Raw genomic sequence first — 26,910 nt, 5'->3', positions numbered from 1 at the left:
ATTGTTTTGTTTTGTTTTGTTTCTAAAGTTTTTTTGAGACTGTGTTTCTGCATAGCCCTGGCTGCCCTAGAACTCACTCTGCAGACCAGGCTGGTCTCAAACTCAGAGATATACCTTCCTCTGCCTCCCGAGTGCTGGGATTAAAGGTGTATACCACCATGTGGTTTTTCTTTTTTTTTTTCTTTTTGAGGCAATTCTCACTATTTAGGCTTGGCTGGCCTAGAGCTGACTATATAGACCAAGGTAACCTCAAATTCAGAGATTTCCCTGCTTTGGCCTCAGGAGTGTTGGGATTCAATCATGCATGGCTTACTCCCATATTTTAAAGAACACAAATATTATGTTCAATTATTCATATATTTTCATAAGTCAGTAAGAAACACTAACAAGTATATTTTATTATCACTAAGTGATAACTAAAATAGTTTTACTATGTACTGCTGTTTCTTAAAGAAACACATGTTAGCCCGGCGGTGGTGGCGCACGCCTTTAATCCCAGCACTTGGGAGGCAGAGGCAGGCAGATCTCTATGAGTTTGAGGCCAGCCTGGTTTACAAGAGCTAGTTCCAGGATAGCCTCCAAAGCTACAGAGAAACACTGTCTCAAAAAAACCAAAAAGAAAAAAAAAAGAAAAAAGAAACAGATGTTAATCTGCCTATATAAAAACAAAAGATGAAAATCACTAAGAAAAGTAGCATGAATTTTTTTAAAAATTACATTCTTTGTTAGTCAAGAAATTTATTACCTGGAGGTCATTTTGAGGATTCCAATCAGAATCAAAAATTATGCATGTATCAGCTGCAGTTAAGTTGATGCCCAGACCACCAGCTCGGGTACACAGGAGAAAAACAAATCGATCTGAGTCAGGTTTACTAAATCGATCTATAGCTGCTTGTCGAAGATTTCCTCTGACTCTCCCATCAATTCGTTCATATAAATATCTATTTAAGTGAAAACCAGAAAGTTTAAATGTTGAATATAGTGAAACTTAAGATATGGTCTATCAACGGCAAAGTATGGTCCCTGTACCATACTATGATTATGCTATAAAATTAAGAAACAGCATCATAAAAAATCCTTTCTACATTTGAAACACAAGGAAACATAAAGATACTCTGAGAGGACTACACAAGAAGCTGTAATGTCCCCATGGCATCCCCTCAGCTGACACAGCACGTCTGTGGAGGACAAGCTGGAATGCTGTACAACTCTGTAGTCATTACACCAAGCAATAATTTTAAAATCTGTTATCCTTCCCTATCTAACATTCAATTTTTAAAAAAACACTTTATTTTTATTTCATGTGCATTGGTATTTTGCCTACATATACTCAGATCTTGGAGTTGCAGACAGCTGTAAGCTGCCATGTGGATGCTGGAACCCAAACACAGGTCCTCTGTAAGAAGAGCCAGTGCTCTCAACCACTGAGCCATCTCTCCAGCCAATAACATTCAATTTTTTTCTACAAGACATCAAATACATATCATTTCAGAAGCTATCGCAGAAATTTAAATAGTATTCACTTGCCATACTTTCTTTGGTTCTTTCTACATATTTCTTAGATTTTTAGTACAAAACAGAGCATGATTTCTAATGTTACTTGTAGATTTAAAGAAACAAAAACAAAACCCTAGGGTTTTCCATGAAATTCATCATTAGACATATTTGAAATCTGTTTGCACAGATTTATCTCCTCATAAGTTCTTTATACAAGGTAATCAAGAAAATGTCATTATGAGGGGCTAGAGAGATGGCCCTGTGGTTAAGTGATCTTGTTGCTTTTTGAGAAGACTGAGGTTCAATTCTCAGCAGTCACGCTCACATCAGGTGGCTCACAACAGCCTCTACTTCCAGTGCCATGGTATCTGACTCCCTCTGGCCTCCTTGGGCACCTGCACACATGTGGTGCACATAAACTCACACAGACACAGATAAATACATATGAATAATAAATAAATATTCATAAAAAGAAAACTGAAAGATTTTTTAAGGGCCATATTGTGATACAATGATCTTCTCTGGTATAACATTGAGAGCAATACACATTTTAGTATGAGTTCACAGAAGTGGAAACCCTGCTCACAAATGCAGGGTCTCAAGTTTAAATCACAGTACTGCAAAGGAGAAAAAAAGAGTCATAATGTAGCTTAGAAGATTTTCTCAGTTGGAAAAGTGCTTGCTAAACACATCTGAGGACTTGAGCTTCGATCCCCAGTATCCTAGTAAAAGTGATATCCAGGAACAGTAGGATGTATCTGTGATCAGGGCTAGGAGGAGGAGATAGGAGGATCCTTGGGCTCACAAGCCAGTAATTTTAGACAATCAGTGCACTCCAGGTATCAACACAAACACACACATACATCACATATATAATATGCACACACTGTACAAAGTAGCAATAAAAATGAACTACATAATCATATAACATGAAAAAATATAAACCTTTTCTAAGATAAAGTGATAAAAATCTTTCATACTAAAATCAACAGTTAAAATTTCTGATTTCCTTTTATAATATGTTGATATGAGGTTAAAATTTTAACAGTCTCATAAAATATCCTAAGTGTGTTTTATTTATTTATATAAATATTGACGAAGTTAATTCAATATTATATTATTGTAACGAACCAAAACCGGAAATGGAATAACAAATTCATATTAAATAAGTCATAAAAGATAAAAATATAAACACATTTTATAAAGCATAAAAACAATTTACAAGTTCTAATTTTACTAACAAAATAAAACAGAAATAAAAACATTACACTAAAGTTTATGAATCAGGTGAAATAAACAATATAATTTCGCACCTTTTATGGATGAGATAGTCTTCCAGGATGTCAAGGCAGCGTACCATCTGAGAGAAGATAAGTACTTTATGGCCTCCTGCTTTCATTTTGGGCAGTAACTTATCAATGAGGACCAATTTACCAGCAGACTGGATCATTGCTTGCAGATGAAAGTCAGAAGCAGATGGATTGTATGTATCTCGAAATTCTCCAAGTATTTTCTCCTCAGCACCTATAAAAGAAAGATGGAATAATACGAGCAACGAAAAATTTCAGGTGATTTCCAGCTGGTTTAAATGAGAATTGGTGCTCTTCTGTACTTCGGTAATATGCAACATTCTAGTGGCACCTATATTGGTTTTTTTTTTGTTTTTTTTTAACCTATATTGTTTGTAATAGAATTATTTAAATTTGTGTCAAACCTCCCACAATATAACAATGTTAATTATACTGAAGATACAGAGAATATCTTCGGAATCTTTTGAAGTCTTTATGTAGATTTTTGTTTGCTGAATAGTAAATGAGCATGCCTAGGAAAGAATGACTAAAACCATGAGCCTGCAGAGTGAGGTGGTTCATGGAAACCTGAAGCAAAAAGACTGCTTGTGCGTTTGTCCCAGCCAGGCATTACCCAGCAAGACCTGACCTCCTATCCCACCCCAAATCTCCCCAAAACTAAATCAAACAAAAAAGAAAAAATAAAAGTCAAAGTCAAAATAAAGCAAAAGAACTTCAGTCCTAACCCAAGGAAATAAATACACACACTTTTAAACATGCATTTATATAACCAAACATACATACACACACATACTCACACACGTTTTTGGGGGAGGGGGTCTGAGACAGGATTTCTCTACATAGCCCAAGCTGTCCTGGAACTCTAAGGAATTCTCTAAGATAAACTGAATTCTTAATCTTGTGACATGTGCTCAAAATAGACTACAGCAAGTCACACTACCTCTGACACGCAGACACTTGCCAGCCCTCAGAACAGCATAAGAAAGTGATAACATGGGCAGCTGCAAGTGGGGTGCTTCGCTTCTTTACTGAGTGCTATCTGCTGCAAGGAATATGTCTGTTGCAACTCCTTTTAGATACCTTTGATAAGATATGGATGATTACAGCATTTCCTGAGCTCCATCATGGTGTTGACTAAGTTAGGTACATTAGTTTGACCAGCTCCTTTGGATAAAAAGGAGAAGTTCTTCTCTAAAATAGCCCTATAGTATTTCTTTTGAATGTTGGTAAGCTCTACTTCAATAATTGTCTCTTCCTTAGGTGCCAATTTCTTTTCCACATCTTCTTTTAATCGTCTCAGCATCATTGGTTTAAGGATAGCCTGGAGTTTTTGTACCTGAGTAAAAGCATGATAGAAATGATAAAATACCAGTATATATTCAATTATCCATAGAAAGTAATTATAACAAAGGATTTGATGTACTTATTTAAAAAACACAATAGAATACCTGTTCCTCTGTTTTCAGATCTCCAAATTCTTGCATAAATGTTGACTCAGAAGGAAACCTTAAAGGTTCAAGAAAGTGAAGAAGGCTGAACAGTTCTTCAACTGTATTTTGGAGAGGAGTGCCCGTCAACAGCACCTTGTGCTCCTACAGAAAATAAGAACAATTGAAAAAACACCTTAGTACTAAAAGTAAATGGAAGCTGATAGAAGAAATCACATGTTCATTGAAATACTAGCAATTAGTTTCTGACTATAATATTCACAAATTGATTTCAAAGCAACAATTTCTTCAAAATATTCAGCAACAATAACCCAATCAATTAAAAAAACATTGTCAATCTTGCAATTTATCATTATCTATGTTATTTTTACCTATTCATGCCTATAAAAATTCTAAACATTTGAAGAACCATATTTTAGGTGTTTTTAAGAACAAAAAAGTTTCTAATCTACATAGGAAGTAGAAAAAGACAAGATCTCCTGAGTAAATTGGGAGCGTGGGGATCATCAGAAAGGGTAGAAGGGGAATGGAGGAGGAAGGGAGGGGAGTAAAGAAAAATGTATAGCTCAATAAAAACAATAAAATAATTAAAAAATAAATTGCAAAAAAAGAAAATAAAAGAACAAAAAGGTTATTTGTCTCTTTGTACTTGACATCAGTGTGAGAACAGGATCACAGGAAGTTCATTTTTATAACCTGGTTATGGCTATTCAATTCTTCACAGGAAATTTGTTGAATCACTGAAGTTTTATTATCCAAATAAGTAAATGACTGACTGGATTATGCTTTCAACTATAGAACTCCATCAAATTTTAAGGGAAAATATGAATATTTTAATAACATAATTATTTAAAATTTGATTTGATAATAATTTTAAATTCCACATGTATATATTCATATCTCCAAAACAAATATCTAATAAGAATAGGTCTCAAAAGGCAGACCAATTTTACATTTTGCAAAAATGTAAATATCAGAATGAAGAGTTGAATTGCCTGTCCACATACATAAGGGAAAAAAGGGCACATTAACTTTTACTGTATGTGGTTCCTGCTCACTTAAGCATTAACGTACTAATTATGTGGCAGTAATTAAAAATAAAAACGTTTCAAACATTTGCATTTAAACGAAGCAAATATGCAGGCAATAATATAACCTTAAGATCCTCTATTATTCATTGTAGCAAACACCATGAACACGAAGAGTAGTGTGTTTGGGGCTGGTGAGATGACTCAGGGGGTGGCAGAGTTTGTGGTCAAGTTTGTCGGCCTGAGCGTGACCCGCAGAATCCCCCACAGTGGAACTCCTCCATGTTGTCCTCTGACTCTATGTGTGTGCCATGAAGAAAAATAGGCTTGAGTTTTTATTTTTTTTATCGTAAATGACAGGAAAAATTTGGTGAAAGGCTTCTTTTTAAATTATTTCTTTTATTTTTTGAGATTAAGCACCATTTCTCCATTCCTTTTCCTCTCTGCAAACCCTACACATGCCTACCATGCTCCTGTTCAGGCTGTGCAATGCTACTAGTGTGCACGTTTTCAGAGCTGAGAACTGGTACTGGATAACCAACTGCTACCTTCTTCCCTGGAGGAGACTATTTCTTCTTCCTGAGCATTCCTTAGATGCCTGTGGTTCTTAGTGTGAGATTAAGGTAGTCACGTTGGTATGATTTTATCAGTGTATATTCTGACATTATTAGGAGATACAGTTTTACAGCAAACTCCCTGTTCCTCTGGCTTTTACAATTTTTTCAACCCCCGCCCCCTTCACAATGATCCCAAAGCCTCAGATTCAGTAGTTCTATTGTAGATGTATCTCTGGGGCTTGGTTCCAAAACACTGCATTTTGTTTGGATGCGGTTTTCTGTAAAGGTTTCCATCTCTTGAAAAGAGACGTTTCTTTGAGGTGGAGTAAGAAATAGCTTTTTAATTAAGGAATTTAAGGTTTGAAATTTTGTGGTCTTATTTTTTTCCCCTAAAACAGTACATATCTATACATTTTCTTCTTTTCATTTTTATTTTATGTGTGGGTGTTTTACCTGAATGTATGTGTGCCACATGTAGGCCTGGTGCTACAAAGGCTAGAATAGGATGTAGGATGCCCTAGAGCTGGAGTTACTGATGGTTGTGAGGCCATTGTAGATGCTGTTAACTGAACCCGGGTCCTCTGTAAGACTAATATGTGCTCTTAACTGTTGAGACATATTCCCAGGCCCTCTTTTAATTTTTATAATTAAATTTAAAATTAAATCTGATCTTAGAAAGTGGTATGGTTGTTCTGCTCTTCCAAAGGATCTAGGTTCAATTCCCAGCATCCACTTGGCAGCTCACAACTGTCTGTAACTCCAAAACCTGACACTTCACACAGATGTACAGGCAGGCAAAACACCAATGCAAATAAAATAATAAAAAATAAATTATTGGGGCTAGAGAGATGGCTCAGTGGTTAAGAGCATTGCCTGCTCTTCCAAAGGTCCTGAGTTCAATTCCCGGCAACCAAATGGTGGCTCACAACCATCTGTAATGAGGTCTGGTCCCTCTGCTGGCCTGCAGACATACACACAGACAGAATATTGTATACATAATAAATAAATAAATATTTTAAAAAAAATTATTAAGGGCTGGAGAGATGGCTCAGTGGCTCAACTGGCTGCTCTTCCAGAAGTCCTGAGTCCAATTCCCAGCAACCACATGCTGGCTCACAGTCATCTATAGTGGAATCTGATGTCCTTTTCAGGCAAAAGTTCAAGAGAGAACACACACACAAACACACACACACACACACACACACACGCACATATATATATATATATATATATATATATATATATAATAAATACGTCTTTAAAAAAAGAAAGTGGTATGGTTTTATAACATGCTAATTAAGGCTAAATAAACAAAATATCTAAATTTGCAACATAGGATTTAAAATACCAATTCTATGCCAAGTGGTGGCAGCACATGCCATTAATCCCAGAACTTGGGAGGCAGAGGCAGGTGGATCTTTGTGAGTTCCAGGATAGCCAGAACAACACAGAGAAACTCTGTTTTGAAAACCAAAAAAAAAAAAGAAAAAGAAAAAGAAACCCACAATTCTATAAAATTTGAAAATGATATGATATTTTAGCACTAGTTTTGAATCTTCATGTTCCTTCTAGTTAGTAAACCAAGTCAAAATGATACTTTGAGTTACTTACCAGATTCATAAGTTTCAGACCCTCCAGGAGTTTACAATTTTTATTTTTTAATCTGTGTGCTTCATCAATAATCACACACCGCCATTCAATTGCATTAAGTTCTCCACAGCCCCCGAGAATCATTTCAAAGGTAGTGATGATGGCTTGGAATCGGTAAGCTCCTCGAATGATACGTCCCTAGAAATTACCAAATACAATAAATACACTGGTAGAATGTCTTAATTTCACTTTTGATTCCTATTAAATGGCATAAAATATATTAATAACATTTTTACAAACTACTTTTCATTGACATTTTTACATGTGCAGACACTTAAGAGTTTCATTATTTAAAATATATTAGATAGCTGTTTAATAACATTGTCAAAACCCATAATTATGGGGCTGGAAGACGAGCCCAGTCAATGAGCACGTGCTCTACAAGCTTGAAAATAATCAGAGGTCAATTCCTAGCACCTATGTAAAAAGTCAGCTCAGTGAGCTCAGTGTGGATGCACCATGCAGGAGTAATCAGGAAGAGGCTTGGGGGCAGAAGTCCAAGGAATCTAGCCTAACTGAGAACCGGGACAAAGAGAAACCCTATCTCCAAGGGTGGATAGAGTTCCTGAGGGGATGACACCCAAGGTTATGCTCCAGCTTTCACAAGCCATGTACTTACACATGTACACACACACATTGTAGGATAATCTTTTTGTACACTGTGTGAAGATGTGTCTGCTTGTCACCTGCCTAAGGCATCTTCTGACTGGTTTCATAAAGAGTATAACCAATAGCTAGAGAGATGATAGGCAGGACTTTCAGAGAGAGAGGGAGGAACTCAGGGGAAGAATCAGAGAGGCTGAGATTTGCCAGCGAGACATGGAGGAAGTCAGGTGTACAGTATGGAGGAGAGGTAATGAGTCATTTGCCAGAACACAGATTAATATAAATGGGTTAATTTAAGTTATAAGAGCTAATTGGGAACAAGCCTAAGCCAAGGCCAAGCTTTCATAATTAAAAGCTGGTCTTGAGAGATGGCAGTCCAAAGAAAGACCTATTACATACACACAGCATGCCTACATATGTGTATTATTTAAACATATATACAAGTAAGTATATTCCAGTAAAATGTCTCAAGAAAAGAACTGAGGCCAAAAGCTGGGTTGTGATGGTGCATGTCTTTGATCTCTGCACTCAGAAGGCAGAGGCAGGCAGATCTCTGAGTGGACGACACCCAGGTTTAGAGTGAGTTCAAGGACAGCTAGGGCTACACAAAGAAATCCAGACTGAAAAAACAAAAAAACAACCAAACAAACAAACTAAAAAGGAATTTGAGGCCATGTGTGGTGGCATACATCTTCAGTCCCAGCATGGAGAAAATAGAGACAAGCTATCTTCTGTGGGTTAGAAGCCAGCCTGGTCTACATGAGTCTCAGATAATCCCAGGGCTCCACAGTAAGACTGTCTCAGGGGTAAGGAGGGGTGAGGAGAGACTAATTCAACTTAAAAACTGAGCATTATAAAATCTGACCAAGGAGATTTCAGTCCTAAAGTTTAGTTTACACCTATGAATTCACATTTACAAAGCCAAGCAAATAATGAATACCATAATAGCCATTTAAATAATTTATTCAGAGAATATTTATTATCTTGTTCTAATTTCTGGAAATATAAGGGAAGTAAAATAAAGTATCATCCAAGTGGAACCTACATGGTTCTAATATAGGACACTCCTAGTAAGAAAAGCAGTAAGCATTGTGACATACAACAAGGGTATGGAATAAGAGTATGATCACTGCAACCTTACACATGATAACTGAGAGATGATACATAAGCCAAGACCTGTGTTGATATCTAGAAATCTGGCAGACAATGAATCCCTGGTAAAAGTAGCCAGCACAAAGGGCCTAAAGTATCCATGGAAATATTCAGGTGACAGCAAGAAGGACAGGGTTGCTGAAAGCCGTGAAGGAAAGTGAGGGCAAAGGGCAGAGGCCGAAGCATCTGGAAACTGACAGGAAGGCCTTATTCACAAGGAAAAGCTGATTTGATGAGAACAGGAGTTTATGGCTGCGGAAGTGAAATGGTCTGAAGATGTCAAGGACAGGGTCACAGGGACCATTCACAAGTGTTGTTAGAAGTGGCCAGGTCTGACGAATCTTCTTAAGTGTGGAATGAGACATGGAGAAAACTCAAAATTTTACTCTAGAGCAGTGGTTCTCAACCTCTGGGCAACTACCCCATGGGGGTTACATATCAGATAGCCTGCATATCATATGTTTACTTTATAATTCATAAGAGTAGCAAAATTAAGTTATGAAGTGTCAGCAAAATAATTTTAGGTTCACCAGAATATGAGGAACTATATTAAAGGGTCGCAGCATTAGAAAGGTTGAGAACCACTGATCTAAAGCTTTGGCTTGAACAGCTGGATTGTAGAGCTCCTGTTCACTAGCATAGGGAAGCTAATGATTGTGGTTTTGTACATGGTAAGTTTGAAATATGCATAAGTTATATGCAAGTGGAGATGTTAACTAGCGTGCTATAAAATAGCACCAAGTCTAAGAACCTAATAATCCTAAGAGAAAGTCAGACACAAACGCATAGGCATTAAAAGAAGGAAAAGTTAAGAATTGGTTTGTTTGCAGTTTATCTCATGTTGGTCTTTCACACTGTCCACTACTACATTAGACCAAAGCTCCAGTAGAGTATTTCTACTACAGGTACAAAGTACAAACTCATGGCATTTACCAGGCTATGAAAACAGGATATATATTATAACCAGGGCTCTTGGGTCTGATTAATAATAGTTTTGCTATGTTCTTTTATTATAATCCACATAATTCCTTTATGACTCATTTCATTCAATAAGAAGCTAATTTAATAAAATCTATGTTACAAGATTACAATTATAAAGATTAAGTAAAAGAATATATGCAAATTGTTTCAAAAATCACTTGGCACACAGAAATAGTTGTTTATAGGTATTATTTCCTTATGTTACTCTTTCCCAAATGAAATATTTAACAAGTCTTTGCAAGTACTATAGTTTTTAAGTCATTCAAAAAATTAAAAACAGAAAGAAATATTCAACTAATTTATTAAAATATATTCAAGAGACTTAACTCTAGGAGTTGTATCTGTATGTACTTTATAGTACAGATATACTTTATATACTATACTTTATAGTTCAATATAAGTCATTTTGAAATTAAAAGTCTCTTCAGCTAATATTTTGAAAACTTTAACATTAATCATAAAATATAATGTTTGACATATAGCATTCAGTTTATAATACATCAAGAATCTCTTGGCTTTGGACTATATACTAAACTTTGATATCTGTATTAAAGGTACAGCTTAGACCAAAAAAAAAAAACCAACCCAAAACCACTTAATGTGTCACAATTTTAGTTGTTTTCTTAAAAGTGAATTCAGAAGGCAGGTATGAGAGCAGATGCCTGGAATCCCAGGACTTGGATTGGAAGCTAATGTGGAAAGAGTCCCATGAGTTTAAGGACAGCCTAGCCATACAGCAAGACTCAAAAAATTATCATATCTCAAAAAAAAATAATAATTAATTTAAAAAGGTATATAATTATTTTTATTATGTTGAAGAGCTTTATAATTCTGCATTTGTTTGATAAGGGATAATATATTATGTAAGGGAATCAAACTAGAATCCATACTGTAAAAGTGCAAAGGAGGTAGTTTTTGACACGGCTGAGAAATAAATGATTGTATTTGTGCTCAATTTCACACACATGAAATAGTTTCAACTCTGTAAGCAGGAGGGAAAGTGATGTTATGCAAACAAATCTGTCTACGTCACTCATTTTCAGCAGGAAATAACAGAAAATCAGTTATAATTGGAAGCAAAAGCACAGGTTATGCACATTATCTTGCTTTAACTTCTAGTGTCATCATATGGTCATACTGCATAGTAATTACTTTAGAACAAAGCAATGAATGAAAGAAATATATTTAGAAGCTACTTAGGTAGCCAGTCACACTTGTTGTAATTAAAAGTATATTCGGGCTCAATTGAGTTTATTGATTTCTTTTTATTTCTGAATGAAGTCAGAAAAATTCATATTAACATTCAAGAGCACAACGTGGAATTCTATGTCTTCCAGGTTGTTTTGTCTCTGTCTCTTGTGATCAGAGGGAATCATACACGCTAGGCAATCAGAAGGAATCATAAAAGCTAGACAGGTGCTTTACTGTGGAGAGTCCCCTGTCAGGCTACAAACTAAATTAAACAACTCTAAAATATAAATATATTGAACATGAAAAAGAACCTTAGTCTCACATCAATACGAATTTAATGTCATCATAATCACCAAAAAGTAAGCATTTAAAGAAAGGGTAGTGGAGGAACAAGAGGGTGATCAAAGACAGTTATATCAAAAAATAACATATTTAAATACAGTTAGAAAATTAAATTATTGTAGTTAAAAATTATAGGCAATAATCAATTTATACATTTGTATAAATCAATACTATGCTACAGTGGACTAGAAACAGTAAACTGACTTTAGTCATTGCTTTTAAGCAACTAAATTTATCACAATATAAATATGAATGAGCTTAACATAAAAGTATGAGATTAAAATCTACAGCAAATTATAAATTGTTAACATGTAATATTATCTTTATAAACTGTTAAGTGATATTATCTTATTCAGCTGTGGTCTTTTAAAAAATAAACAAAATCAGTAATAACAAACCTGTGAATCCCTGAAGTACATCTCATATTGCTGTATCATCTGTCTGCTAATCAAGCTCCCGTGATAAACCACAACATTGATATCAGTCCACGTACGGAATTCTCTTTCCCAGTTTGCAATGGTAGAAAGTGGTGCGATAATCAGGAAAGGTCCTTTTATACCCGTCAGAAGGATTTCGTAGAGGAATGTAATTGACTGAATGGTTTTGCCAAGACCCATTTCATCTGCTAAAATGCAGTTTCGTCTGAAATAAATAAATGCATTACCCATGCATACACACACTGGGCTTTTCTAAATACTATTGTTTTTAAAAATAAACATTTAAAAAGAAGTAAGAAAACAATGAAAATACTTTCATTTATAAAAACATAAAAAAGTTACTAATGCAGAGTAAGGTAAAGATTACAATTTTATTATAATCCTATAAGGGAACATTAAAGATTTTTAGAGCTTCAAATAAAGATATTGCCCAGTAAGTGTTTGATTTTAAGAGTGAGAAGACAAGAGCAAGGCATGTCAAATATTTAGGAAGTATTTATTAAACACCTGTTGCTATCTCAGGAAGTATGAGAAGATGGGACAGAAAAGAAAGAGAACATGTTCTCTGCCTTCTAGGGGCTTGTATCTATTAGAGAAGCAGACAAGCAATATACATAAATAAGTAGCCATTCAAGCTGCTACTGTAGAAGAATAAACTTAGCACTGGCTTTCATCAGTGGCTTCACGTTAAAAGAGCCTACAGAGCTTCAAAAACAAGCAAACAAACAAACAAATAGGTAACCAGGTCTTTTCTCTATACATTCTGATTCAGTGTGTATGGAATAAGATCAAAAAGGGTGCGACCTCTAAAATAAATTCCACAGACAGTTTTTCTCTGTGGCCAGTGACGAGTATAAATAGTAAATGTTCTTACAGAAAATCAGAGGGATATGACAATAAATAATAATCTGGCTAGAGCAAAGGGGAAAGCTTCAGGTCATTTTTTATAAAAATTTTCAAAGATCAAAACAAAGGGTCAAAAGTTAAAAAAAAAAGTTCAAACCAGGGGACCAAAAGTTGCTTAATATGAACAACAAGGGAAAGGAGAAGGGAGGAGAGATTCGTGAGATAAGTCAGATCCAAGCATAGAAGATATTAGACATCATTTTATTATGCAAAGGCAGGCACTAACAATCTTTTAAAAATACAACAACATTAAGTTTGTATTGTAAGTTCTATTCCAGTGCAATGGCAGATAGTAAAGTAGGAATGAACAGAGAACCAAATTCCAGGCTGGTGCAGAATAAAAATAAAAGTGGGGATGAGGAAGTGAAGCTCTAGTTTTTTGCATAGAGTTACAAGGGGGGCTTGAAGTAGTTAGTGGGAAGAGCAGAGTCAAAGGATTAAGTTTTCTATTTCATTTTTATAAATAAATACCCAAACCATTCATAGACTTAGGCAAGCAAGTCTTCCAGCATACATTGAAGATATAAAAGAGAAGGAGAGCTTACTGAAGACTGGACACAAGACAGCCTGAAGAGTTGAGGTAGCGTGATTTAATCGTGCTTGTGGCACATGAGGTTAGAGCCATCAATGGCTACATTTAGAGAAGTGCTGGAAGGACTGGACATGAAAATGGGCAAGAATTTGAGAATTCAAAGCCTACTGTCTCTGGTTTCTTTATGAAGCAGTCACATAAAGAGAGTGACCAGAACAAAGAAAGGAAGGGTAGAGGGAAAAGGTCAAAGGTTAAACCGGGCAATGTAAAAAGTGCAAAGGGGTACTAATGAGTGAGGAAAATTTTAAAAATGCAGTATTATTTTACCTGGAAGCTTCTCTTGAAGGAAATAATGATTAATATTTGGAAAGCATAAATCAGAAAAGAGAACACTGCATGGGCAAGTAGGTAATTCTCATGCCACCTAACTGAACCACGTAACTCTACATAAATAGTGAAACAACTCCGAAGAAAGAGGGGAGAATTAAAACAGGGAAAATGCATTTCCAAACAAGAATCATTAAATTGTTGCTATCATGTCTAGTGGCAGAAACTTCAATGATAGTCTGTACACAGTACTATACGTAACACTTCATTCTCATTTATTGTATTATATTGTAATTCCTTTGGAATTATCTTCTTACCTCAATAAATTACTTGAGATTTGTTTTATAAAGCATTTTGAACAACTCAGAACATGAACAATAATAACAAAGGGACACTCACTGGTATGTTCCCATAATTTTATGTCCACATAATTTTATGTGCTTACGGTCTATGTCATTTGAGGTTTAAATTAAATATTAGCACTCTATATAATTCTAATATCTTAACATACAGTTCACTCTACAGATACAATCACTGACATAAATTGTATGTTGAAAAGCTAAAATAATGAATAGTTTGAGACTATTGTAAAGTTGTTTCAAATTTAACTTTTAAGCAACAAACATGTGGGTGTATATACTTAAAGGAAACAACATTAAGACTGGCATTCAAAATCATAATTTACATTATTTTTCTGAGATATCTTCATTATTAAATAATAAAGACTTCCCAGCACAAACACAGCACAGCAACATAAGTACTTATTTTAATTAACACATTTTGGCATCTACAAAAAAAGGAATATACTAAAATCTTCTTACAATATACTACATACCTATTATACCAATTGAACAAAAGCCAGTTGAGTCCTTCTAGTTGATATTCCCTGAGTTGATTACCATTTTTATAGTCCCTGGATTGATCTATTTTCTTCCAAATATTAGAGGGAGGACGATCCTTTGTGAACAAAAATAAAATGAATGATGCATTTCAGATGTTTATCTTCCACACAACTTACTCATGGCAAGAAACCTTGCTTTTAAAAGAACCTAGAAGCCAAAGCATACAGTATATGATGAAACTTTACCTAATAGTTAGACATCAAGTTAATTCTACTCAGAGGCTTCCAGAAAATAGAACAGTGAGGCACACCCTGAAATTCATCCTGTGAAGCTTTGATGCTAAAATCAGGTGAAAAGGAACTACACACCAATATTCTTCAAGAACAGACATTTAAATTTTCTTAGCAGAATTTTCACTAAATGGACAAGTTTTGAAAGGGCAAAAGTAAAAAACTAGAGTTTTTACAAGGACTAGCCAAATAGGTTTAAAGTTTTAAATCAAACATTAAGGAAACAAAAGGAAATAAAGAGAATTTTAGTAGATACAGAAAAAGGCACCTAAAATAGAGACATCTTCTTTTGTAACAAAAAATATTACCAACACTGTTGAGCTCAAGTAAGTATAATTAAGCACGGAAAAGAAAAGCACCATGAAGGTGGGAGTTACAGAACGTTAACCAGCTGGCCTACGGCAGTTCTGAGACTGCTTCCACAGTGCTTCACTGCCAAGCCCCCTCACACACCAAGGTGTGAGCAGAGGGCGAGGAAGAATGCAGTCTGACAGAAGAATGTGCAGCGCTCCAGAGTAGTAGCATATTTTAGCAATAATGCAATATATGCAGTAGGCCAGCCCCAGCTTCACCATTTATAATACAGAACTAGCACAGTTAATCCAATTAACCCAAGCAATGAAAACATTCTAGGTTCTTTTTTTAATATTTATTTATTTATTATGTATACAATATTCTGTCTCTGTGTATGCTTGCAGGCCAGAAGAGGGCACCAGACCTCATTACAGATGGTTGTGAGCCACCATGTGGTTGCTGGGAATTGAACTCAGGACCTTTGGAAGAGCAGGCAATGCTCTTAACCTCTGAGCCATCTCTCCAGCCCCATTCTAGGTTCTTAAAAGGAAATAAAGTTAGTAAGGAAATACATGAATTGTATAGTTGTGAGTAATAACTGGCTTAGAGAAAATAATGAAAAGGTAGGTATGATTTGAATTTTTTGTTTAATGGAGAATTAAGAATATTAAGAGATGGAATTGAGAGTAAAGTGTATATAAATGATATGAGAAAGATAGTAGGAAACTTAAATTCAGAGACAGGGAAAACTGTGTAGGGATTTTTTTTTTTTGCATTGTTGTGTTTTGTTTTGGGAGACAGGGTTTCTCTGTATAGCCCTGGCTGTCAAGAACTCGCTAGGTAAACCAGACCTGTTTCTGCTTCTGTTGGGATTAAAGAGGTGCACCACCACCACCCAGCCAGGGAGAATCTTAACTGGAGGTGGTGGGAATGGAATTTATATCTTGGTGGAAATGGAATTTATAAAAAGATACTTGCTGAAATTTTAAGGGCACATTTATTCAAATAAGTTATATTTCTAAACCCTCAAAAACTATATAAGGACTCAATATTCAATGAAGCATTATTTATAATAGCAAAAACAAAACCCAGGATTATCTACCAATGGAAAAGGCTTAATTAGTTGCATGAGACATTATGTAGCAATTTAAAAGAATACTGTATCAATTATACACCAAGGACTATATTAACTGAAAATTAGGGCTGTGGATCTAAGAAAGAAGTATGTGTGGTTCAGAAAAGCTTTGGTTGTGAATACATGTGCCACACAGACACAAGAACTGAAGATAACCTTAACCCTGCTAAATACAAAGTGCTAAGATCTTAAGAAGCCACCCAAGAAAGGCTCTCACCAAATGTCTTGTGTCAGGCCTTGAAGCTTGCAGTTGTTCAAACTCTTCAATTTTTGCAAGATCCACATCTTCTTTTAATTCCCAGGTGCTATCTTCATATGGCAATGAGCACCATTTTACCAAGTAGTAAATAACAGACTAAGAAAGAAGTTGTTTTTTATTTTACCACTTGTAAAGAAGTAAATAGTTTAATTATAAAATGTTTATAAAATAACTTAAATATATATTAACGTCCATCAATAAAAACAAAGAAACCATTGTTGCGGGGGGGGGGGTGTTGATTTGAGACAGGGTTTCTCTGCCTGTAGCTTTGGCTGACCTGGAACTTGCTCTGTAGACCAGGCTGACCTCAAACTCACAGAGATCCACCTGCCTCTGCCTACCAAGTGATGGGATTAAAGGAGTACACCACCACTGCCTGGCCAAAGTAATCATTATTTTTTAAAAAATTTATGTGTATGTCTGGGTGCCTGTATGTATGTGTACCATGTGCATGCTAGGTACCTCCAGGGATCAGAAGAAGGTATCAGGGCCTCAGACACTGGATTTAGGCAGTGGTAATACACCATGTGTATGCTGGAAACTGAAACTGGGTCCTCTAAAATGTGGCTTAGGCACTAGGTTTTTATTTAACAAGTGTATTATTAGGCTTGAATATTTGGAAATTTTAAGGTATTTCTTAGAAAAAAATTTTTAGATTTATTTTTACTTCATGTATATGAGGTTTGCTTATACATAAGTATGTGTTCCAAGTACACAAGTTGTACCCATGGAAACCAGAAGATGGCACTGGAATTCTGTACCATGTAGGTTCTGGGAACTGAACCAAGGTCCTCTACAAGAGCAGCCAGTGCTCTTGACTTATCTCCATATCTCTTAGAAACATTTCCCCCTGATTTTTATTTATTTTAAAGTCTGTTTTTATCTTCACATATACTGTGTACCATGTGTGTACCTGGTGCTCTTGGAGGCCAGAAGAGGCTCCCTGAAACTGGAGTTACAGACAGTGGGAGCCACAATGACCATGTGGGTGCTAGGAATTGAACTGGATTCTCTAGAAGAGCAACCAGTGCTTTTAACTGCCAAGCCATCTCTCAGCCCCTTAGAAACTTTTACTGAGTAATTACCTCACCAGTATCCTTATCTTCACAAAAAGAAACTTCCAATATTCTGTCTACTTCAACGTAGTCTGGGTTAAAGGGCTCTTCTTCCATCTAAAATTACAAAATTAAATTTAATGATATCTGAGGAAAAGGTAGAAAGACATAAATAAAAATACATCTGTTTAACTGCAGTTACATTTCTAATATGCAAAATTCTTCCAATTTAATTTTGAAAAGCTATAAAGGAAATTATAAAGCACCAAGTTGCAAATAATACAGGCAAAGTAACGGGACTAAAGAATATTACATTCCAGGTAAGTGACCCACTCTAGCAGATACGTTTGTTTAAAGCTCTAAACACAGACTGTGACTCTCATTTGCAACTCTGCTTTGGTAATAACATGTGAAGACCAATGACACATACTGTCTCACACCACAGCTGTCATTTTTATCAGACTCTTCTCCTTTATGCAGGGTCTTTTCTTAATATGCACTTATCTATGTGGCTACTTCAAAATCAGCTGTACCCATTCTCTTCAACCTGTGTGTATCCTATATTCTTTAGCTGGTAAGTGGAAACACAGCTCTCTCTGCTCCACATTCACAGATGCCAAAATGGAGAAGTGATGATAGATTGTTTTTCCTTCCTTCACCCTGTAAAGCTAATAAATTGGAAATTTTGTAGTGGTCATGGTACACATGCCTATTATTCCAGCACTTCAGAGGCAGAGGTAGGAGAATCTCTTGAGTTCGAGGCCAGCCTAGTCTAATGAGAGAATTCCAGAACAGCAAGGATTACCAAGAGAAACCCTGTCCCAAAATATTCAAAATAAATAAATCAATAAATTGGTGATTTATATATCCTATCTGTGTGTGTGAACTTGCATGCATGCGTAAAACTGGGTTTTGCTATATTGCCCAAACTGAGTGCAAAATCATGATCCTCTTAAAATAAGTGGTATTACCGTCATTTGCTAATGTTAGATTTTGTATAGATTCTGTGTAAGTGTATACGATGCTAGACTCAGAGTCTTGGGTATGTTATACATGTACTCTACCACTGCAACACACACACACATATACACACACATATATATACCTCAGTCTCTCTGTTTGTTTGGTTTTGGTTTTATGAGACAGAGTTTCTCTGTGTAATGGCCCTAGGTGTCCTGGAACTTGCTCTTGTAGACCAGGCTGGCCTCAAACTCAGAGATCTGCCTGCCTCTGCCTTCTGAGTGCTGGGATTGAAGGCGTGCAGCACCACCACCTGAATGCATTTTTTTATGGGGGGTGGGGGGCGTGTTGAGACAGGGTTTTTCTGTTTAGCCTTGGCTGTCCTGGAACTTACCCTGTATACCAGGCTCACCTGAAACTCAGATTCACCTGCCTCTGCCTCAAGTGCTGGGATTAGGTGTGCGCCACTAGCGCCCAGCTACAGTCTCTCCTTTTAAAACTAATTCAGATCGAGACCTTTTATCTCATCCTCACTGCGTCACTTCTTCCATGAATACTTTAAACCTTTATAGATTCATTTCCTTTTGTATGTCTGAGTGTTTTGCTTGAATGTATGTATACGCACTATGTGCACATCTGGCACCTACAGATAACAGAAATTTATACCTATTGCCTTGTATAAAACTCGAGTTCAAATGGATCAAAAACCTCAACATAAAACCAACCACACTGAACCCCATAGAAGACAAAGTGGGAAGTACTCTTGAACACACTGGCACAGGAAACCACTTCCTAAATATAACTCTAGTAGCACAGTCACTGGGAGAAACAATTAACAAATAGAACCTCCTGAAACTGAAAAGCTTCTGTAAAGCAAAGAACACAGCCAACAAGACAAAATGACAGCCTACAGAATGGGAAAAGATCTTCGCCAACCCCACATCTGAGAGACGTGATCTCCAAAATATATAAAGAACTCAAAAAAAACTGGACACCAAAATACCAAATAATCCTATTTATATATGGGGTCCAGATCCAAACAGAGAACTCTCAACAAACGAATCTCAAATGGAGTATTAGTGGTAAACAAATAATGACATCTTGAAATTCTCAAACAAATGAACAAAACCAGAAAAAGCCATAATGAGTGAGGTACCCTAGACCCAGAAAGACAAATATAATATGTACTCACTCATAAGCAGACATTAGACATAAAGGAAAGGATAACCAGACTTCAGCCAACAGACCCAAAGAAGCTAGACAACCAAGAGGACCCAAAGAGAGACATACATGGGTCCATATAGGAAAGACAGAAAGACAAGATATTCTGAGTAAATTGGGAATGTGGAGGACATGGGGAGGGTAGAAACGGAGAGGGGAGGAAGCAAGTGGATTGGAAAAAAATGTAAAGCTCAATAAAAACAAAGTACTGGTATAACAATTAATGAAATGTAAATAATGCTTATTAATAAAATAATAACTGTACTATATTTATATGAAAGAACAAATATTATTCTGTTCAAATGTGTCAGGAAAAAATTCCTGTGCATGATAGGAAAAATGTTGAGAATTAAAGTAAATATAAAAAAATTTAGTTAAAATTTATGTGAGAATTTGTTGTGCTATTTTAGTAAATATTTTGTTCAACATAAAGTTTAACAAACCTTAAAAAAAAACACAAAACCACAAAGTCGAGAGGTAGTGGTACAGAGGCAGGATGACCATTCTGGTCTACTCATAACCAAGCGTACTCATAGTGAGCTCCAGACCAGCTGGGGCAAAACAGTGAGATCTGACCAAAAATAAATAAAGATATAAAAGAAATTAAAAAAAAAAATTAGAGAAGGACATCAGGCCATTCAGTGAGGCCTAGAAGAGAGAGAGAGAGAAAAGAAAACCTTTTCAATGATGCCATATATACTTACACCAAAGTTCATGATAAATATGTAATATGTCTCATCTAATAAAAATTATGCTTTCCACTTACTTGCTGCATTATTACTTTCATAACTTGAAGAACATGCTGAAAAATATCTTGTGATATTAACATATCCACATTCAACTCTAATCAACAAAATGTATGCTAATTATGCTAATTTAAAAATACAAGCATTAGCTACCACTGAATTACTGTATTTTTTAAATATCTTTTAAAAGACAACACTCACAAGGTAGCCCTGGCTAACCTGAAACTGCTACGGAGACCAAGCTGGCCACAAACTCACAGAGATGTTCCTGCCTCCTAAGATGAAAGACATGTACCACTATGCCTACTTATTATGGCTCTTATTTCAGGAGTTTCAAAGCTAATTTTGGGAAGAGAAAAACACAAGTAGATAACATTTACAATCAACTATTAACACTGGAAATGTAAAAAAGTAGTATTTTGTTTTATGGTTCTGAGACCAGAATTCAGGGTTTTGAATATGCTACACATATATTCTACCACTTAACTACATTGCAAGCTCCACCCTTAAAATTATGATAAACAATACCAAATTTGGTAAAGCTTTTTCCTTACATCTGCCAAAAAATGTGCCCTCTGTGCTTGTCTTAGCTTGAATCGTTTGATTTTTTGCTGGATCCTTTTATCTTTCAAAAGTTGCTGTTCTGTGGCCCATTCACAGTGGAGATAAGAGCTAAAAGTTTTATAAAAACAATATATTAGCATGATAGAGAAAACTGTTTCTTCATATGCACATTTATTATAATTTCCAATACAAATGTACGACCTTTAATTTTATATTTAAGTATTTATTTCATTCAATTTCAATAGATTATATAAGACTAATAAACCAGCCATTTTGATCCTGGAATGCTAAAAGAACTGTAGTCAAGGAATCACAGTTTATCATATGGAAACAGTGACAACCTGACCAGAAGCTGCTTCTGCAACATGACTTATTATTTTATTATATTGATTTTCTGATTATCAAAAAGTTATGTGTATTAGAACCAACATAATTTTCTTTGAAAAATTTAATCAAAGTATGGAGATAAATTAGAAACTACACAAAAAGAATACATTATCTTATAACTGCTGACTCCATTGATTTAATTCACCTACAACCAATACAGAAACTTAAAATATTAAAGTCAAATCATCATTGTATACATCTGATGCAGCAACCTATGATCAATTGTATATAAAAACAATAAAACCTTAAAGGCTCAAAACAGAAAAGAGATAAAGACCTATAATTTATAAAATCATATTTTATAAAGATTCTTGTGTTTTGATATAATTTCAAAAAAAATCTCTCGACGAGAAAAGGTTTTTGTTTGTTGATTTTTTATTTTTTGGATTTTTTTGGTTTCTTTTGTTTTTAGAAGCAGGGTTTCTCTGTGTAGCCCTGGCTATCCTGGGCCTAGTACTATAGACCAAGTTGGCCTTGAACTCAGATATCTGACTCCCAAGTGTTGGAATTAAAAGACATTTGTTACTACACCTGGCCATAAGAGGTTTTCAAATACAGCCTTTATAGTTTTTAAGGACTGAGTTCTTATAGTTATAAGTAATAAACATTTTCATTAAAATGCAGATAAAATGAAAATTTATTAATTGTAACTCATTATACTTACAAATTAAGTAATTCATATTTGACTAAACACAATTTCATAATTTTTAATTCAAATACTTACTAATTTTTGTATTTCACAAAAAATTCTTCTATATCAAGCATAACTCCAGGTGATATCTAAAAAATTAAAATTAACAACTGTGATTCAAACAGGACACAAAATATAAGTATAAAGCACATTGTACCATTACTTACTTCCTTTTTTACAACTCTAGAAGATAGTATTTTGTCTACAATTGCAGCATCTTCTTCACTTGGATTTTCCTATAAGGAGGAAAAATACATGACAGAATATATTCTCAAAAAATAATCATCATTTAACAAATACCAGTGTAGCACTAAGACTGAGCACTATGTGAAATGTTAGTGATAAAAAATAAAAAAGAAAAGAAGCCCTATCATCACTGCCCTTGTCATCATCAGCATTATCATTTTAGGAACCGCACTGACCTTCATCTCCAACCCCTCCACTATTACCATTTCCACAGTACCACTGAGGAAATTCAGGTATATAGGTTTCAATTTAAACAGACAGTAGCTAAATGTTAAGTTCAAAATATATACAAGAAAAATAAAAACTAGAAGTAAAGACTATGTGGTAATATTTTAGACAGGGCAGCATGAATTCCTGGTGTGGTAATTTAAACTGCAGTCTTACCACAAACAACTGCAAAGGCTGTTCACCAGGCAGAGGAGCTGAATTCTTTTTTGTCTTTACAGCGCCTTTGACCTCCTCTTCAGACTGTTTTCCCTCTGCATCTTCTGCATATTTTTTTCTTTTAATTTGCCGATTTGATCTTCTTTTCTGTAATGAATCATAAAGATCTGATTTATATAAATTATTTTTAAAATCTTATGCAGAGATACAAAGAATATTACTCTTTATGTTGGTGATTTCTTAGAAAAAAATAAAAAATATATGCAACATTCCTCACTTTGTCTTTTTCTGACTAAAGGCGATAACATGTCCATGGCCACGAGTTCACACTCTCCCAAAAGCATTCCCTCCCATAATTTCAAATATAAATGTTTAGTGACACCTTTGTTTATTTTCCTTTATAAGTTAAGAAAACGAATATCTATTTTTATTTTGAACTAGTTCACAGCTTGGAAAGGCAGTGTTCTATCAGTAATATCTTTATTGGTAGATTAGTTTTCTTTAGAAACAATTACAAAAATAAAAGGCTAACTTATTTAGTTATTAATTTACTCCTTAAACAATATACATTTTAAACTACACATAATTTTATTCATTTGCTCCAAACCTAAAAGTTGTATTGAATGGTTATTTGTTAAATATTTGGGGCAAAAACACAGAAGAAATTAAGTTCTCTAAAGCAGTGAAAATATTTAAGACAGAAAATAAAATGTTTTAGATTAAATATATAAAATGATTCTGTTTAATTAATTTTAAATGAAGTACTAATTGTTTAACTAGCTTTACTAGTTTCTTTATATTTAAAAAAGGAAAATCATACATTAGAAGTCTTTTTAAAGGTAGTACTTGTAGTAACAGGTCTTTTTAATAGTCTAATTTTAAATCAGAACCAACTCCCTAATTATCTAATATCAGTTTTGACAGTTTATAATTAAAGGAGAATTTTTCAAAACAAAGTTACACAACTTTTGACGTTTTCACTTAAAAAAAAAAAAAAAAAAAAAAAACAAAGCCCAGGTTTGTTTCAGGTTGTATTTCCATGAACTTTGGGGGTGGAGATCCCAACCAACTAGTCCACTGGGCATCAGCAGTCTACTGCGTGAATCCAATCCTTCTTGCTTTTCCTGTTCCATTTCCTTTTATGCACAATAATTTTCCTGACATTGCTGAAAAGTGGAGCTAGAAAATAGCCCATATACTTTACATATGGTTTCTGCAATATATCTGTGTGAGAACTTTTTCATTATTTTCACAACCATAACAAAACTAACTCTAACAGAATCAGCTGAATCTGTGTAGCAGTAAGAGTTTTTATTGAAAAAAAAAGTTTTTATTGTACTAAGTTTTCAGTGGTTATAGCTTTGTAAAATCATGCCTCTTTGTCTTTTGAGACGAGCAATACCGCCAAAAAAAAAAAAAAAAGGCAATATGTGGGTAGCCACATCCCATGCCTATTTTCTGGATGGGACATCATCTGCTTATACTGTCCATTGGTGGGGAAAGGGTTCTACTGGAAATCAAGCCAGTGTGAGGCAAAACTTTATGACGAAGTCAACAACTCCCAGCCTTTCTGTTGGACATAAATACATTTGTAGATTTTGTTTCTTTGTTTTAAAGACAGGGTTTCTCATGTAGCCCCGTCTGTCTTGGAACTCGCTCTTTAGACCAGGATGGCCTCACACAGAGATCCTCTGGTGCTGCCTTCCATGTTCGGGGATTAGAGGTGTGCTCCACCATGCCTGGCCTCACATTTACATTTTCTAACATCAAAGCGATACTTTGTTAATAGAAGAGACAGGAAGGTAATATATAACCATAATAAAAAGACTACAAGAAATCTACTTTTTTCACATACTAAATTTGAAAAACACATGAAGTTTTCATTGTTCCCTAGAGGAAAAGTTCTATAAACTTACATAGGCTAAATGTATGTTTAGAATTCTATTACAACCATCATAAAGATCTTAATGTTCAAAATAGTTCAAATTAGTACTCAACTTGCATTTATTATAATAAAACATACATGAATTATCAAAGTTTCACTACACATGATTTCTAAATAATTAAGCTTGAGAGTCATTCAATTTTTGTAAGATCTTATGACATATTTTCAACTATCTTACAGTTTCCTTTCTGGTTACTTGGCTACTTATTGGTACTCTGAAATGCCCACTGATCTTTAGTAAGAAGCAAATAAATGGTGTGAAAATTTCCTTTACACTCACAAAAATGTACAGATAACTTTGCAAGATAAAATGAGGGTTACTTATAATAAACGGTTCTTTCATCTTATGAAGAGTTTATCAGCCTAATTAATTGACTTGAAAGTCTGTGGATAGAAGCCTGCAGATGATCTCATCCTAAATCATATTAGATGAAGTATAGAGCAGCATATTTTAGGTAAAGTCAAAGAATTCCTAACTTTTATAATTATCAAAAACATCTCCATGTTTTTTTAAAAGAGTAACATGTTCTCTCTCCTAGTTTATTTCTAGCTTTTCTCCTCCTATATGAAAGGCTTTGCAGATTAGCTCACTGCACTAACAAAGATGAATAGAGAAAGCACAGGATTTATGTTTTTAAGTAACTAATACTTTGTTATGCTAGAATTAGATCCCCATAAATATTTATCATAATATGCTGCAGGGGTATTTATAGAAACATAAGGTCTCTAAATTTAGTCTAACTACTAAAGTACTCTATCAAAATTAAAGATATAAAATTAAACATCACATTCATGATTCTAGATTTCTCTGTCTCTAGAATTTAATTCAACTTTAAGAGTCCATCTTGACAATCCACTGTTGTCACTGAAAGCTATTTCTTCATTTGTAAAACGACACAACCAAATATATCATAATAAAGATTTATACTTATTAGAAAATATATGTTCTCTTTTTATTTTGTTAAAGAAACACACTTGTCAAAGCAACCTAACACTACAGTGAAAAGAGGAAGATATGTTTACAAAGAACTATACTACTGTTTCACTGTTTGGTAAATTACAAACTGGAAAAGATGGCCACCATTTTTCTAGTAAAAATTAAATTAAAAATTCTGATACTGAATAAGTTAAGTATAAGTTTACCTAAGTTAAGGATAGCATATGAAGAAAAGGCCAGGCCATATATTAGGAGCTTTGATCACTGCCCTTACCTCAACTCTTGCAGCAGCCCAGGAGCCTTGAGCCACTACTCTCCCATTGGATAAGAAGCTGCATAAGGAAGAAGAAAGGCCATTCAGGGGCTTTCTGGCCCCATAATTCAACAATTGCCACCACCCCTACGGCCTACAGTAGTATTTTAAGTATTAGAAAGCAGAGGGTGGCCTGAATTATTATGACCTTCACTACAGATGTATCTATCTATCTATCTATCTATCTATCTATCTATCTATCTATCTATCTATCTATCTATCATCTATCTGTATATCCCCATAGGATTATTTTGATACCTACCTATGTTTTAAAGGCAAGATGCACAATATTTATGTCTGTTAGGATTTTTAGTATCATAGGTTATCTTTTCTTCAACACGAGCAGACAAAAAGTATTGACTCTAAGAATGAGTCAATCCATTTGTTCTATGATTTGTATTATTTTTAAAATTACTATCTCTAACATTAATTTCATTCAAAGGACTCTGTAGGTCCAGGATTCCACTGGATACTGCTTTATGTTTAAAGTCATCCAGGACTTATGGTATTTAACCTCTCAGACTTTCAGTTTCGCTACTGAAAAATGAGGGGTTTAAGGAAGGCAGATAAATTTCCTCCCACATCTAATATTTTATGGTAATATTCTAGAAGTATATTGGAATAATGCTATCCTACAAGATTTACTATAAAATAAATTATATTACTATCACTTAACT

The 26,910-nt window shown here is 34.7% G+C and overlaps 1 protein-coding gene across 13 annotated transcripts in view; it reads right to left on the bottom strand.

The window, feature by feature from the left end:
- Window positions 1–26,910, bottom strand: part of Chd9 (chromodomain helicase DNA binding protein 9) — a 220,642-nt gene that overhangs the window by 54,085 nt on the left and 139,647 nt on the right. For 12 of the 13 annotated variants that reach the window (XM_075976847.1, XM_075976854.1, XM_075976851.1 and 9 more), the window contains 13 exons: window positions 23,039–23,185; window positions 22,576–22,644; window positions 22,442–22,497; window positions 21,321–21,438; window positions 17,870–17,956; window positions 16,743–16,880; window positions 14,800–14,921; window positions 12,161–12,404; window positions 7,452–7,628; window positions 4,256–4,399; window positions 3,888–4,143; window positions 2,811–3,021; window positions 746–941 (listed from right to left, as the gene is read on the bottom strand). In XM_075976847.1, the coding sequence (XP_075832962.1) occupies window positions 746–941; window positions 2,811–3,021; window positions 3,888–4,143; window positions 4,256–4,399; window positions 7,452–7,628; window positions 12,161–12,404; window positions 14,800–14,921; window positions 16,743–16,880; window positions 17,870–17,956; window positions 21,321–21,438; window positions 22,442–22,497; window positions 22,576–22,644; window positions 23,039–23,185 (1,965 nt within the window). Of the gene's footprint in view, window positions 1–745; window positions 942–2,810; window positions 3,022–3,887; window positions 4,144–4,255; window positions 4,400–7,451; window positions 7,629–12,160; window positions 12,405–14,799; window positions 14,922–16,742; window positions 16,881–17,869; window positions 17,957–21,320; window positions 21,439–22,441; window positions 22,498–22,575; window positions 22,645–23,038; window positions 23,186–26,194; window positions 26,253–26,910 lie in introns of all 13 variants that reach the window. The other variant, XM_075976860.1, reaches the window with a different exon arrangement.

Source organism: Microtus pennsylvanicus, chromosome 6 (assembly GCF_037038515.1).
Source record: "Microtus pennsylvanicus isolate mMicPen1 chromosome 6, mMicPen1.hap1, whole genome shotgun sequence".
Taxonomy (NCBI): Eukaryota; Metazoa; Chordata; class Mammalia; order Rodentia; family Cricetidae; genus Microtus; species Microtus pennsylvanicus.
The sequence above is the reverse complement of the archived record's forward strand: the minus strand, read 5'-3'. Positions and strand labels throughout refer to the sequence as shown.